The sequence below is a fragment of the Ciona intestinalis genome, chromosome 11 (assembly GCF_000224145.3).
Source record: "Ciona intestinalis chromosome 11, KH, whole genome shotgun sequence".
Taxonomy (NCBI): Eukaryota; Metazoa; Chordata; class Ascidiacea; order Phlebobranchia; family Cionidae; genus Ciona; species Ciona intestinalis.
The window spans coordinates 2,511,170-2,527,586 of NC_020176.2; the positions used below are offsets into that span (position 1 = coordinate 2,511,170).

The window sequence follows — 16,417 nt, forward strand, 5'->3', positions numbered from 1 at the left end:
AGCGCTTTGGTCTACTTAAAGTGAACGAAATATAAACTGACTAAAGTAGGTCGCGACCTACACCGACATTAACGCTTCTTAAAGATAAACAACCTTGAAATTCCTCTGCGTAATTAGCTGGAAATATAACGTTATAGGCAGTATAGTATTGTGGGTTAAGATGCTGGATATACCATTAACACATAATATCTATAGGATGTTTCCTAATCATGTTTTTAACAATTTATAACGATATTTTTACAGTCTTGAATTTATATGCTTCTGTAAATTAATATGCCTGCTACCAAATAAGACGATAAAAGAGAATGAAAGCATGATCTATCTTCCCCAACCGGCTATATAATATATTACTCGGGAGAAATGAACAAAAACTTGAGCCAGCTCTTTTCATCGCTTTACAAAAAGCAATAACTACTTTTAACAACCGTGTATAAAACACGATTTCTGGTCAGGTTCATTACAAACCTTGGTCAGTTTTCATTACAAACATTAAAGGATAAATGACACAATTGTATTTTAAACGTTTCACCATTTTTGTGGTGTCAGGAGTTGAAATAAACGCTTTAAAACGATGTGAATCGTTTACTTCATGCCTTTAGTTATCATTTTTCTTTTACCGATTTCATTTTAACTTCTGATATCACGGAAAATACTTTAAAAACTATACATACTTGCATTAGGCATCCCTTGCTCCCGGATCGCACTCGTCTCTTCTTCGGTCGTCTCCCATGGCAACCTGACGTCATTGTACTTCTTGTTCGGCACTCTTGCCGATGCAGTTCGTTTCAATTTGTTGTCTTGACAACGCTCTGTTTGTGACGTCACCGGGGCGTACCGTTCGTTAATTAAACTAACAGCGTGGGAAACGGAAGCTGTACTTCCGGGTTTGGCGACAGGTATTCTCACAGAAGATGCGCGAGAAATCTTCACCTGCTGCCTCCGGAGATGCGCGGCTGATTGGACGTCATCAGACGCCATTAGCTCTTCCAACCAGACAAGGTCCGGGGTGAGGAAAAGGGATTTCAGCTTCTCATCATTCAACTTATGCAAGTAAAACTTAAGTTTCTGTTTTTGTTCAGTTTCTGATTGCGAGCTTAAAATCGACCACACGTTTTTCGGTTCGATCGCCGAATTGTCTATAAGAAGGGGGAGTACAGACTTTACGTCTTTTTTCTCCAAGCTAGGTGCCACCGGGTCTGAGCCATCTTGCCCCTCTTCGTCTACTTCTTTTATCGCATCAGCAGTGACGTCATTAGGATGACGTCCTAACTTGTGACGTAACCCGTGAAAGTCTTCGTCGGATTCGGTGGCGGAAAGTTCGGAATCTTCACTTGATGGGTTTCTACCGCTTGCGGTTGGTTTCAATTTTTCCGCTGACGGTGCTTCAACGAAAATTGAGTTGCTTACGTCATTGGTGACGTCATTGTCCACTTTAAGCGCCGCGGCGGCTTTCTGGGCGTTTTCAAACGCTTCGTAGGTGGAGAGCTGGCAGAGTCGACCTAATATTAAATTCCGACATTTCGTTAAAGTAATAAGCCCTAAGTTCGTTAAAACGTCCAGCAGTTTCTCCACTGCTCTTTCGCGGTCTGCCTCCGAAAGATCATTCTCCACACAGTCGCTATTTTCTCTGTATGTTGGGGTGACGGATTTCGCCATTTCCGAAGTTAGTAGCTTTTCCGTTACAAGGTCTGCCAGGCAGCGGTTTAGGGAAATATTCTCCGCTTCTATCTCTTCCAGTATATCCATTAAAAGCTCATTAATCTGATCGATCTCATTCGACGGAGATGGAGTTATGCATCTTTTACTCTTCACCGGATTTTGACCAGCAGAGGGCACAAACCACGGGCTGTCACTGAGCGACGCGGGAAGCGGGGTAACAGGTCGTTTTTGACACGAAACTGCTGCTTCAGATGTGTCGGTACTACCAGCTGGTAAAGGTTGAACTTTTAAAGAAGTTGATAACGGCTCGGTTTCTAAATTTGCCCGGCCTACCTCTATCTCTAACGGGGGCAATTCGCTAAAAGATACTCGTGCTCCTTTCTTTTTGTTGCTTGAGTTCACAGCACCGCCGCCGTTCGACAGTATTGCGACTAATGGCGCTTTAACCAAGCTCGGTTGACTGTTTGTACAGTTCCCAATCTCTGCAATACCTTTATGCAGTTGATCAGAATCTTTAGAATTATCTTTAACTTCATCGCTCACGGTCTCACTTTCACTTGAGCTAGGATTTTCAAAGCATTCGTCCTCTTCTTCTGTTGCAGCTTCAAGTTGATCTTCTTTTGGAACTACATTTTTAACCAATTCTTCCTCTTCAGTTTTCGCCGAATCTTCTACCCCCAAAGCTGTCAAGTTCTCTGAAACATTTTCCTCTGGCTTTGGAGTAGTTTTGACTACTTTCGTGTCTGTTTTAGCCTCTGCTTTACACTCGGTGCTCTTTTCGGCTTTAGAATTTCTAAGCTTTGAGTTTTTTCTTGTAGAAATCGGGAACAAAACGTGACTGACAAAAGAGCCCTTCCTTGTTGGTTTATTTGACGGGGACTTCGATTTATAAGTATTTAATTTAATATCTTCCAATTTTGATCTGTTGTTATCTGTCTTCTTGATCAGTAACTGAGACAGCGATCTCTTTACCATCGGGTCGTCTGCTTTGGCCTCTAGTACAGTATCTGCTGCGTTGTTTTGAATATCTGCATTGAATCTTGCAGAGATTTCTTCAGCGTTCTCGTTTTCGAATTCTTTTTTCTTTTGCTCGTCGCCTGGGGCAACCAAAATGGCGTCATAACTTGAGAGACTGTCATGTACAGAAGCGGCGTCGTTACCTTCAAGTGCGCATTGCACCACGTCAATATGGCCATTTGATGGGCCGGGCACGTCATAATTACCAGCGGTTTGAATACATTTACTGTCTTGGTTTGTTATGTGGCTTGTCCGGTCTGTCAAAGCCGTCACTGAAGTATTCAAACGTTCTTCCGTGTTTGTTTTTTTCACACAGTTTATGGTGTCATAATTTAGCGAAGTTGCTTTCATTTCCATAGCACTAAAATTGATTTAAAATTAAACTATCAGCAAAAACCAAGTAAATTAGTATGTAAACAAACGAACTCGACAGCCACTTTTTAAACATCACCTGTCAGATAAAGAAGCTTTCGTTGCCGCAGTTCCAGCATTGTTATTCAGATCTGTCTTCTTACTGTTTGAAATGTCCTCTGATTTCTTGGAAAGATAAAAAAATTATAAATACTTTGTCCGCTTAACGACCCGATTAAAAGATTGCATATGTCGACTACTTTATAAGCTATTCGAAATTGTAACTTATCAAATTTAAAAAACAATAATTATGTAGTGGAGAAATTTACTTTTTACACTTGATTTCTTTTTACCTAATGATAAACCGTAAAAGAAAAATGTAAAGTCGATTTAATTTTCTAAACTTTAATGCCGCCGGAGGTAACACCAGTAGTAGATAATCATTAAAAGGTAGCTTTCGTTTTTATATAAGTCATTTAAATTAATACCATGTAATTTTAACAGTCGGTATACGGATCGAACTAAAAAAATAAGCAGAAATGTTAAGAACTTTAGTGCAAAAGGAATAATTTTAAACACTCAACTCAAAAGCTAAACATTTTAAAATCCAAAACACAAAAAATCCAAAACAAATTCGGAATTTATTCTTTATTCTGCTAATTAAAAAAGAAGCGAAAACGACGGGGCATTGCTAATTCAATGGGTTAAACCAGTTCAATTGGATATTCGAAATAGCTTGTTTAAGAAAGCAATAAACAAAACATCGCTAATCGGATTGGCCATGTCATGCCCTTTTATATACGCATGCCTTTCAATCATTACATATGGGTATGCGCATGCCTCTTTATAGTACTGTGGGGTAACATGGTAGAAGCATACCATTAGCACATAAGTCTCATGTTTACTAATTGTGTGTCCGAGTTATCCGATGTATTTTATTAGTTTTATTAAACAGATCATAATTTAGAATTTTTAGTCATTGGATTCATATGGTGATTTTACATTTTATGGTAAAAATATTTTGTTGTACGTTGTCCAAAATCAGTTTTAAATAGCGGAACAAACATAAACTTTAGCCTATATACAAATATTATTATTACGTTTTTAAATCTTAAACGTTAGCATAACATCATAGGAAAATCTCGTCGTGCATAAAATGGCGTAAAATTTTTCCCAAATTGCTGTTTATTTTTGTGTTTTAACATTCCTGTCACGGGGATAACATGAAAGCTTTTATCTGTTCGCAATCGTTGTTAAAAACGTGTGTTTGTTGCATAAACAAAAATGTACAATAGTTAAAGTTATATAACCGTGCATAACTTTTTAGGTTCGCACTTATAGCCATAATTGGTATAACCCCTTTCTAAAATTTTGTAGGATTTTTTGCTCTGTTATCTGCGTTATTTTATGTGTCTTCAAGTTCTGGTCGTATAAATCCAGCCGTAACGTACATAGTTGGTGGGGTAAGATAGTCAAATGTTTCATTCTCTTTTATCTTCCGATTTGGTAGTAAGCAAAAAATATTTACAAAATTATACAACCTTATTCTCATGACTATAATAAAAACAAAAGTCCAGTTTACTTCGACAAATATGAATTAACCTATTATTTATATATAGTAGGGTTGGGGTAAGATGGGACATGTTTTTCGTGCCATTTGTAGTAAACAGATGATATTTTCAGAATTATGTAACCGTGGCCCCGATACCCTAAAAGGCTTAAATCATCAGAAATGCACAGAAAATATGGGGTATAGCTACATGATCTAATATTACCCTAAAGAACTATTTACCTCGTTAATCTATATACCAGAAACCCTACCTTGTTTAGTTGCAGTTCATTTTCATCTGGCATTTTTTTCTTGCAAATTGTCTTCAACCATTGTGACGTCAATGGGCAATTGTTTATGACGTCATTACAATCGCTACTGTTCAAACCGACCAGAGAATCCGAAAACATCACCAGCCGTTCCGGAATGTTCGGACATTTTCGGATTAGCCACGCTGACCTAGTGCTTATAATGCAAGCACAAATCAGTTCGTTAACGAAAGGATTCACATTTGTGTCTTTAAATGACTGAGTGACGTCATCACAGCCCGTAACGTCACATGATGCGTCAGCATCGGTAAAGTGGTCTTGAAACTTTTGAGCAAGTGTATGTACAACGTCTTTATCGTCGGAAGAGGGCGAGAGAGCGCACGAAGTGTTTTCATTCATTTTCATGACGTCATCTATTTCGGGTTCAGGAACTGTGACGTCATCGGCGTCGTTATTCGTTACGTCATCATGCACTGTACGGCAAGAGGCGGTACGACGAAGCGACGAAATATTCGACTTAGGGCGTTCTATCGTGTCATCCTTCGCTTTTCCGACTAAGAAGAAAGTTAAGAAAACATTAAAGCTGCATTTTTTAAATAAAAGGTTTCTTGTGGATTGTCTAAATAGTCAGCTAAACACCGAGAAAATTCCCTCCTCTAAAATGATCACTTACAAAGATACATATACGTGGTAACTGGTAAACGGGCACAAGTTCTATAAAAGATAACCCATATTATATAGTAGGTGGGGGAAGATGGGACACCTTTTGATTCTATTTTCTCGCGCAATTTGGTAGTAAACAAAGAAAATGCAAAGAATTATAAAAGCGTATCCTCACGACTCCCCTAGATCGTTGTTAATTGTTTAAAAGACGATCAGGATGTTTGGATATCATGTGCTAAAGGTGTCCCATCTTCCCCCACCCCACCGTATACCGACTGTCGTTGCCCTACCATACGACAATAAATGACACATTCATTTTTGAATTTAGATTTGTCTTTAAATTACGTATAACGTGTCTGGATTTAAAGAAGAGACGTCGATATATAGACTTCGCAATTTCCCCGGTGTTATAACGACTTAACGAGCCGGTGTCGTTTTACGGCAACAACATAAACTGAACACGTCGTTGGCTTATCAACTTCCAGTATGCAGTAGTTAGTTCACAAACGACCTCCACTACTTTGCAGTTTACACCGGGAAAAAATATTATACACCTAGCAATCAAAGCGGGTAGCGTATGCGCTGACCGCAAACAAACACGGACAAGTTTTTTAATAAAGTGATTCAATTTAGATAAGAAGGTCGGAACATACGCAATTATTGGGCACGCGGAACGGAGCATCAGTTTGCCTTGTTGCGATATGATCTTACGAATAAACGATGGCCCAGACATCTGATCGCCTAATGACAGAGCTATGATTTTAGATAAACTGAGAGTTATTTTTAGTTATATGATTGTCTATATTCACTATTGTTTGGTTGGCAGATGTTGTAAAACTGAAAAGAAACTGACGTTAAATCTTAGTGCGCTAATGGAAGGTAGTTATAATGTATATATATAGTAGGGTGGAAGAAGATAGGACACCTTTTCGTTCTATTTTCTCTTCCTGTTTGTCAGTAAAAAAGAACATTCAAAGATTTATAAAACCGTATCCTCACGGCTTCCATAGACCGTTGTTAATTGTTTAAACCATCTACATGATATTTATATATTATGTGATAAAGGTGTTCCGTCTCCTTCCACCGTCCACCCTACTACCATATAGTATACTGCTGAAGTGAGTCACTTCAGTATACTATGCTACTACATAATACTGTGGGGTAATACTGTTAGCACCTAAATTGCGTAGTTTCTGAAGGTGTTTTAAACAAAAAACAAATCGCTCTTTTAGAGTTGTAAAAATACAGTTTAATAATTATGTATATATTCTTTGGTTGCTAAACCAAAAAGAAAAAGAAGACGGAATGAAAAACATATCTTATTTTACCCACTGTGCTATCTATTCTGCTAATACATATAGATACTGATGCCAGGTAATAGAATAATATATAGCCAAGAATTAAACAACTTTAAACATTTAGTTTATAAAACAGTATAAAATGTGATTTTTTCTGTCGTGTCGACTACTGCAGTCTGCCTATAACAAATACGTACTACTACTTTACGCAATCGAATTGGTGGGGTGTTTTAGACCGTATATTGATTATTTAAAGGCGATTAAAGGTATTAGATGCCATTTGCTGAATAAGCGAGCAAATCAGAGAATATGCTCAAAACATATGTTATATCACACTTATGTTTTAAAGGGCGCCATTTTAAATTACGATATAGTAGGGTGGAGAAGGCGGGTCACCTTTTATTTTTTTCGTCCCATTTGGTAGTAAACAAAGAACATTCAAAAGTTATAAAACCGTATCCTCACTACTTCTATGAATCGTTGTTAATTGTTTAAAACACGATCAGGCTATTTGAATATCATATTTTAAATAAATTTTCACGCTGCGTGCTATATAGCTACTACTCCCAAAACAATTAAATGGATTGTATTTCAGATTAACCGACAGCGTTTCGCCTTGCGTCAAATAACCAGGTTTTTATGATACGAAATGTGGCTTTCTAAACAGATTCAGTTTCGCATTTTCTGGAAACTTTAAACGCATTTAAGAAGCGAGAGAAACTGAATAAATGTGATTAAAAAAAAATGGACGGAAATTGGTTTTGTATACATTTGGTTTTGCGTATAAATGTAATTTCTATTTTCTCACCTTTTTTCGGAGGTTTGACCTTTTCCTTTTCAATACTTTTTTTTGGAAAACTTTTCCAATCTGTGCTCTTCGGCGCCACACTGCGGCTGTACTTGGTGGACGAAAATGGGTCGGCCACGCGGAATTGGTTGTAATTTTGGGTCTGCCTTGAAGCTATAGAGTAGATTTTTACAGAATAAACAAATTAAATTTATTCGACGCACTATTCGATCGACATATATGTTAGCCAACCGTCTTAAATATTAAAAAAATAAAAAATAACTTGATTTTCTCACCTTTTGAAAAGTAGGGGCTCGACCGCGGGACAATGTAGTTTCGTTTGATGTCCATCACGTGATCATGGTTAAGGGCGGAGTTTATTGTGAATGGGCGACGAGAGTACGGTGATGACGTAGGTATGTTGCCAAAACGAGAGAAATCACGTGGTCTATAAAAATATTTTTTTGGAGATTATACTTACAAAAATACAGATATAGTAGGAGTAAGATGGTTAACGGTTTTATTCTCTTTTATCGGCCCATTTGGTGTCAAACAAAGAATATTTAGAGAATTGTACAACCGAAGCCTCGCCACTCTAAAAGAACGTTGGTAATTGTTGAAAAACGATTCGAAAATATGAGATATTATGTTCTAACCGTAACCATCCATCTACCCCATAGTATTGCCATGATAATTCTATTATAAACCCCGCTTCTAAATAAGTATATAATACGATTGCCAAATTTGTATCAAGATTATTTACGAAACGTCACGCGCTCCTCAAAACACGTTAAAAATAAATGAATAAAAAGCCAACTTTAAAACGAAGCATAGATTCGGTAATAGATAAAACACTGAATACTTTAAACTGTCACGGACTGCATGAGGTTATAAAGCTCATACGCAGACATTTTGTTTTATATCAAAAAAATGATACGGTTTGTGTATAAGCATTTTTATCTCAAACAGTAAAATTGTTAAACTATAGTATAACATTACCTTTGGTTCTGGCTTGTAGTTTTCGTTTCGTGTCCCGTGTCATTGGATTCAGATACAGTTAGGTTCGCATTGAAGTGATTTTTCGTGTTGCCAGGTAGTGAATCTACTTTCGAGCTGGAAACACTGGAAGGCTGGAGCTTTTGGGGATTGTGGTTATTATAGGTGCTGGGAGCTTCAAGTTCAGTGTTTAAAGAATTTGGACGTTTTAATCCGGAAACACTAAGAGGCTTCACCTTTGCGTTGGCAACACTGGAAAATACGCGCTGGTGAATTTGCTCCACAAGTTGGGGGTTAAGGTTTCGAAGCCCGAGAAGAAAAACGGCCATCGCATTTCGGTCTGAGTCGATACGCTCCCCAATGGCGCTGAACAACATTTCCGGGTTATTGTTGCCCGTTTTCCCAAGTTCTTCGAGTTGCTGGTTCGTGAAAAACTGGAACTTCCGCAAAGGTGTCATAATTTTTAAAAACTTTGCAGTCGAATTTAAAATTTCATGTTTCAGGGTCCAGAAAACTGATTTCTGAGCTGCCCATGTAAGATCGGTTTCTTCTATTGCTTTACTGTCGCCGTTACCGTGAAGCTCCTGCTTTTCCCGAGCTATATTCTCGTTAGAAATATCTCTGTCGCAATCCATCTCCATTTTGATTTTAGTTTCCGAAACTCTTTTAATTTTAGTTTCTGGAGCTCTTAATTTTTTGTCACTTTTTCGGACAACACTAATTGAGTTTACTCCACAAGTCTCGTCTTCTACCACTTTGAGAGAAAGCGAGTCCTCTTCACACAGCCACGCCTCCAAGACCTCCGATGAAAGGGAGGACGATGACGTTAATGAGGACAATTCATCATCGTCGTCGCACGAAAAATCCAGGTCTTCATTTGAAGCCGAAAAATTCCGCAATTTCTCCAGCTCTGTCAGTCCTGTACAATTCGAAGCTAAAACGTCCGCGAATTCGCCTTCGGTTACCGTAACCCGAGTTCTCCCTGCTTTAAGCCCGCGTCCGCCCAGTGCGCCTGCGTTTCTCTTCTGAGGCTCTAACATACTAAGTTTGTTGTCAGTGCTTGAGCTTTTCCAGAACGTTGTAATCTTGCCTAAGCTCTGCTTTGTCTTTGTGCCATTTGCACGTAGCAGCGAGCCGAGGTCGGCTTCAGTTTGTTTGCAGACTGTAAATTCTTTCAAACTGACGTTATCTCTTTGTATCTTCGCCTGGTCGCCGCAGGGTGCCAACTGATATCCAGATAAATCTTCAAAGTCCTTATCAACTGTCACAACACAACGACCCTGAACATTGCAACTTCTGGCACTAATATCACGGCCCGATCTCAATCCGTAATGAGCGTAGAAATTTACAGCTATTCACGGCTCGTTCTGCCCTTGTCGATCTCATTCCGCTCGCTTCTACTCTCGATGCACAGCGACCTGGCCTGCAGAGGGGCGTATATTTCGCCTTCAGCTTCTCGGAGAAAGAACACGTGTCTTGCAGAGAGACGCCCGACTGCCGCAGTAATTGTGTGGATTCTCGCCCTACCATAAACGACTTCGCTTGCCTTAGTTCAACAAGTAACTCACAAATAACAGAATTGAAATCACCATGCTCGCGTTCGAGGGTGGTTATAATCAACGCCACGGCGTGTAAATGCGCCCAATTAATCGATTCCACGCTCGCAGCCACCTCTTTCTCATCTACAATGCGGCGAAACGAAGCTCCTTTTTTATAACTCACACAAAACTGATCATTCGTCAAAAGATCCAACCTTTTGAACAGATTTTCTAATTTTTGCGACGCCGTTGGTTTTAGATTAACCTCCCACAAAGTTCGCAAGTCAATTAGACCAAACTCAAGCAAAACCTGCAGCACCGGCAGCGTGTTGAGATTTTCTGGAAGCTTCTCCCAAAACTTGGTCTTTAATAAGGCGCCAGACAAATTTAAATTCGACATGTGAGTTTCCTATTTACAAACATGAGTATGCCTATTGCCAATACAAAATGTAGAAACAGTTATTGCCGCTGTTAAATGCAGAATAGTAGTAGGGGGAAGGGAGACACATTTTAGCACATAATACCAAATATCCTGATCGTATTTTAAGCAACTAACAGCGTGGTTAAAATCGAAACATGGATTTTGAAAATATGTTAAAATACATTTTTGTTTATTTTTGTCGATAAATTATAACCGTACCTACTCCAAAGATGCGTCACGCAACACCTGTGCCTCTAACGATTGTTTGTGACAGTCGTTAACAAAATCCGCAAAACATAGTGTATGCTCCTTGACATAATAATTCGGTTGTAAATTCTCCGGCGATAATTAGGGGATTTCAAACCGCGTAACTGCCAGAGACATCCTGTTATTAACATTGTGGTTTCGGGTTATTATAAACTAATACTTCATACCGAAAATTGACTGCAGGGGTGTAAATGCCCGATTCGCTAATAATTGTACGATTTTCTATGATCATTAACACGAAATTTAGGGTCTTCAACTGTAAACATACGCATGTAAAGTGTACTTTTCCACGCATGCAACTTATGAAAACATAAACGAAAAAATAAAACTTTTTCACATATAGTATAAGAAGTTATTTACTCCCCATTATAAAAACGACAGGTCCCTAAACAATACACTGTAGCTTTCCACTTAAAATTTTCTACAGCAACACGTCGTCTCATTCTAATAACCCACATTTTAATACAAAAAACATACACAAACTATAAAGATCGGTAATTCCTAATTGGGCGTCTGGAAATGCATTTTCTAGCATTGAATTGTCAAGTATTACTTCTGTAAGTAACTATGATAAACCATTACACACGCAGTTATGGTTAACTAAAAAAATTATGCTTTGGTTACTGTTTAAATTTCCCTGCTTTATTCGACTGGTATTAACTGTATAAAGTAGTCCCATTTATAACTCTCTCATGAGCCTTTCCAGTTTTCCTAATCTGATTTGTGTGACAGACTGTAACCCATTAGCCGCCAGACTCACAGCTAATGTATGTCGCATAAACATGTGATAGGAATTGTGGCTTTACAGTCTAAGGTTACATTATATAGCAATAAACTGTATATACTGCGCACTTTGTAATCACACTTTTCCCATGTGGATTTTAAAGCGACATTGCTACTGCATAAAAACTGTGTATTTTTAAAGCATATACTAAATTGTTTGATCGATTTAACACTACATATATAGTTACTTATTTAGCATGCAAGTATTAAATGCTAATAGAAACTAAAAAAAGGTACTGTACAACGTCATAATAACGATAATGGCGCATAGGTCAAGAGTTTAAAACTACAACTTTAGTAACAGAACGCAACATAGCTTCAGAACTCTGTTCGTGTTTTAGTTTAACCTTGTTTGACCGTACATACTTTTGTAATTAGCAAATTCCTATAAGCGGTTTCTCTGTTTATTTTGTGGCTGGCACCGTTAGAAGAACACAAATGTTAAACATGTAAACAGTAGGTGCTAAAGATTCTTAACTTTTGAACAAGAATCGAGCTATTGTTCTCGGCTTACGGATGGAGTGTAATGAATATATAATAATAATTAACATTGTAAATGAAGTTGTCAATATACACATACTGTTGTAAGGCTGTAGGCTATGCTTTGCTTGGTCCTTTTCCAAATTTAGCAAATATTGGTTTGCTAAACTACATTAATTGGGAAATAAAGTCATATTATATGTCCATAGAAAAATTCTCAGTTCTTTAGCGACATCACGCGGGTTGCGAAAATGTTTTTAACGAAAGAATAAATACCGTTAGATTCAGCACATCAAAAACTATTCATACACCAATTATATAAAAATGTTTTTTTGTCCCTTTTAATGAACAATATACTTACAATATAAGATAAAAATGTTCATATACAAAGGTATTTTCATTATGCTGTTCTATATAAATCCAAGGTCATACACATATAGGCCTACATATAAACCGAAATTAATGAATTGGCATACAGGCTAAAGAGTTAAATCGTTACATATAAAATTGCACAAGTAAAGTCCTTCTTGTTTTAAATAAGGTTGTTCAGGATGGAATTCGTTGAGCGGCCAAACTACCGACATGTCCCAAACATCAAAATAAAAGAAATTGTTTACCCCTTTGAATATCTCTCGAGTAAGGACATCGTATCGGTAAGCAAGCCAGCCGTTGATTTGGCCATAGCTTGGATTCAAGGCTCGTTGACTTCGATAAATGAATCGAACATTGGTCCGTCGTTTGTTAAGCCCTAGCATAGCGTCTCGGATTCCCCGCATACGATGAATGAATAAAGATGGCTCGTAGTAAATAATATGTAGTCCTAGGTTAAAAACTATAACTACTTCATGCTCTCCGGGCGCAATTTCATCCACCACATCAGTCACGTAAGGTTTGGTGTGCGGTGGTCCATTATTTTGCAATGGTGGTCCATGTGGTCGATAATATATCCGAATTTTGTCTTTCAAAAACGTTTTTGGTTCGTGCCAATACCCTTGGTTATACGGTGGCTCTGTTACAGTCGACCCCATCTTGGTAGTAAACAGGTAATAGTACTGCCGAGTTGTTGAGTCGCCGAGAAAATAGATCTCTTTGTGCTCGAGACAAGGTCTTGCCTCTTCAAATGACTTGACAACATTTTTACAAAATGTCGACTTCCATGTACCACTAACAAAATACCCACTGGGTCTTGATTGCGTCATTCCATTTAAACTAGTTTTGCACAGCGGTAAAGGTTGCTTTGGTTCTTCAATACCTGGGCTTACTGTAATGTTCAAACCTGGGGATTGGATAGTCTGGTTGCATCCAAGTTTTCTAAGCAAAGGTTCATTGCATTTTTCAATTGACATGTCAAACTCCGAACGGTGGAATTTTTTGAACACTTCATTAACGATCTTATGACATTTTCCCGACGGTGGTTTAACGCAAAACCAAGGTTCGTGGTTACGTGGATTGCTGTAGTCGCAAATCTCGTCGGCGATCAAGCTAAAAAATGGCCGACGTAAATACGAGGTACACTTCTATACCGTAGGCGTAAACGATAGTTAGTCTGTTTTGAATGAATAAGAACGCAAGAATGCAAAAAACGGAGGAGGAATTAAATAAGATAAAGGTCACATGGCAGTCGCTTCTGGGCTGCGGTTATATAATTCTGTAAATATTCTTTGTATATACCGAATGAGATTAGAAAGAGAATAAATACTTGTACTATCTTACCCTACCCTACTATTAGGTCATATTATAGGTGAATAGAAATACGGTGGTATATGCTAAAACGCTTAGGTTATGCGCACGTCTTATGGCGTATAGAATTTACACTTACCTCGTAAACCTCAAGTCTACGTTACACTCCGTCTGTTCTTCCGTTTCGAACTTGGCAATGTATTGGGTGTCAAGATACTTTCGTAGAGTTGTACATCTAACAAGTTCGGCTATTCCTTCAAGCGGTATCATGAGTTTTACTTCAAGTCGTGCTTTGCCCGAAATCAACAGTGGGGCTCTAATACTGTACGTTCCATTTCGATGATCGGTAACTATACCAGATACTCCATCAGGGTATAAGGTGTCATTTCCATAAATTAATCTAGCAAGAAACAAATCGCCTCCAATCGAACTTTTGTTTTCGTTCCATTCATAGGCATCAATTCGAGCATTCAGTATATCCCCGATTTTGTATTCCGTTCTTTTATCTACGATGACAACTCTAGAGTTTTTTAAAGTATTCAAAGTGAAGGTCGTGTTTCGCTTTTGTATGTCCGATAAAGAAGACATCAGTTCAGGAAAACAAACTCTCCAGTCTTGAAGGTTTTGTTGGAATGTCAAGTTATGAAAGTCACTGTACGGTAGGCCATACTGGTTTGTATAAGCAAGCCCAAACCAAGCCGAATCATTTGGGAATACAGTTTTGAATCTGGCCAAGTATTTTCTAGGTTTGGGATAAAACAGTCGTTCTGTTGTAGGTTTTTGCCATTGCTTTTGTAATAGAAAAGTACACGCCGTGCATAACAGTACGAACAAAAATAAACAATATTTTGAAGGCCTATATGACATGCTTTTCTTGACCGACTGCAAAAACTAAATTAAACGTTATTCAATATACTACTTATTACTTATGTAAATGTATAATAAACCAAAGTTCGCGAACCTGTCTCAGTTCTGCTGCTCTCGAACGGTTTTTGTGTGAAAAAATACAGTAAGAATCCGCTGTTGTAAAAATGTAACGGACAAAAAACAAGTCCAACCAATTGTAAAATATAAGGTGTATATTTCGCTTAATGACATCGTCAGGCTCATATTTATTTGAATAAAGTATATAGGTTTACAAAAATCCCATATTCCACATCACACCTTAATTGTATCAGCGTACAAGTAAAACGAATGTAACAATTTATTAGTGACACTGGATTGAAGTAATTAACGTTCATTAAAGGGCGTGCCCATGGTTTTAGTTTAAAAATGTCGGCTCTGGACCTGCTTAAGAGGTATTTAGCCCTGAAAATCTATTAAAACAGGGTGTGAAAGATAGGACACTTTTCATTCTATTTCCTCGTCCCATTTGGTATTAAACAAAGAATATATTTAAAGAATTATTTAACCGTGTTCTCACGACTCCCATAGACTGTTGTTAATTGTTTAAAACACGATTAGAATATTTGAATGTTATGAGTTAAAGATGTCCCGTCTTACCCCACCCTACTTTATATCCAACATTGCTGTTGATATATATAGTTTACAATTTTGTGAACATGAAGGCCCTATACTGTTTATCAGCTGTCTGTTTTTGATATTTACTTTGCAAAACTGGTGTTATATGTTGCATTAATATTTAGCATCTATACTACATTAATCAAAAAGTCGCAAATTGTATTAAACTAGTTAAATAAAGAACTATCGCCTCTCTAGTCCCAACATTACGACACTTCCTAGTCCCTACCACGTTTTACAGTTTTCTTGAGGGAATGCGTTACTGAAGGGGAGTTTCCGCAAGTTTGTATGCTTAACATCAAGAATGTGTCAGAACTTATCGGTTTGACCATTTCTAAACTATGAATTTGTTCATTTCTTCACCTGCATTTATAAGTTTTAATATTATTGTGGAACTTTTTCACTCAAAATAACGCGCAAATGTATTTCGTAAAATAAAATCGAAGGTTAAAATCGAAAGCATTTAAAGAAATGAAAGCACTTTTAGCACATGATGTCCAAACATCCTGATCGTGTTTTATATACTTAACATCGGTAAATGGGAGTCATAGGGATAAGGTTTCGTGATTCTTTAAATTTTATATGCTTCCCACCAAATTGGACAAGAAAATAGAATGAAAAGGTGTCCCGTCTTCCCCCACCCTACTATATTTTGTTTTATTACTCCAAAAAGACACGGAACGAAACGTTGTGTAACTGGTACACGAAAGTGTAACATGGATTAGTGCCATATAGGTTTTGGTTAATACAGTGTATACAATACGCTACGCCTTCGTGTAATAAAATATAAAAAACACGCGTTAATGCTACACCCCCTTCTTCCATAAATGCTACCTCAACCATACATCATTGGCAAAAGAAATAAAACGAATAGCTTTTTATAAATATTAATTTAAACTACGTATAGTGAGAAAAAAATAGGCATTTTTTACTTGCTCATTGTGTTAGAAAGTTATATTACAAGCAGGTAAGGAATGTGAATGAATGAATGAATGAATGGATGAATGTAACTTACTTTATCCTCGCGTGGCCGGAAAACGACAGTCGTTATCACACGGGTTTAACATTTCGTGCCAGCTTACGAGTTACCATGTATGTTACTTTGTAGGTAATTATTTTTTTTGGATCTTTTCTCTTT

The 16,417-nt window shown here is 37.7% G+C and overlaps 2 protein-coding genes across 2 annotated transcripts in view; both read right to left on the reverse strand.

Moving 5' to 3' along the window:
• Positions 1-9,909, reverse strand: part of LOC100180752 — a 12,611-nt gene extending 2,702 nt beyond the window's left edge. Inside the window, exons 1-6 of the mRNA XM_009862009.3 lie at positions 8,593-9,909; positions 7,890-8,041; positions 7,615-7,767; positions 4,849-5,399; positions 3,128-3,213; positions 672-3,037 (exon numbers count right to left, since the gene is read on the reverse strand). Coding sequence (XP_009860311.2) covers positions 672-3,037; positions 3,128-3,213; positions 4,849-5,399; positions 7,615-7,767; positions 7,890-8,041; positions 8,593-9,629 — 4,345 coding nt within the window. The 5' untranslated portion in view covers positions 9,630-9,909. The remainder of the gene's footprint in view (positions 1-671; positions 3,038-3,127; positions 3,214-4,848; positions 5,400-7,614; positions 7,768-7,889; positions 8,042-8,592) is intronic.
• A 1,802-nt stretch (positions 9,910-11,711) lies between these two features.
• On the reverse strand, positions 11,712-14,689 carry LOC100183201 (NXPE family member 4-like). The gene is made up of 2 exons (XM_002121596.3): positions 13,898-14,689; positions 11,712-13,560 (listed from the first exon to the last, which is right to left on the reverse strand). Exons 1-2 carry the CDS (start codon positions 14,623-14,625, stop codon positions 12,558-12,560), a joined length of 1,731 nt encoding a protein of 576 aa, XP_002121632.2. The 5' UTR covers positions 14,626-14,689; the 3' UTR covers positions 11,712-12,557.
• Positions 14,690-16,417: the final 1,728 nt, after the last annotated feature.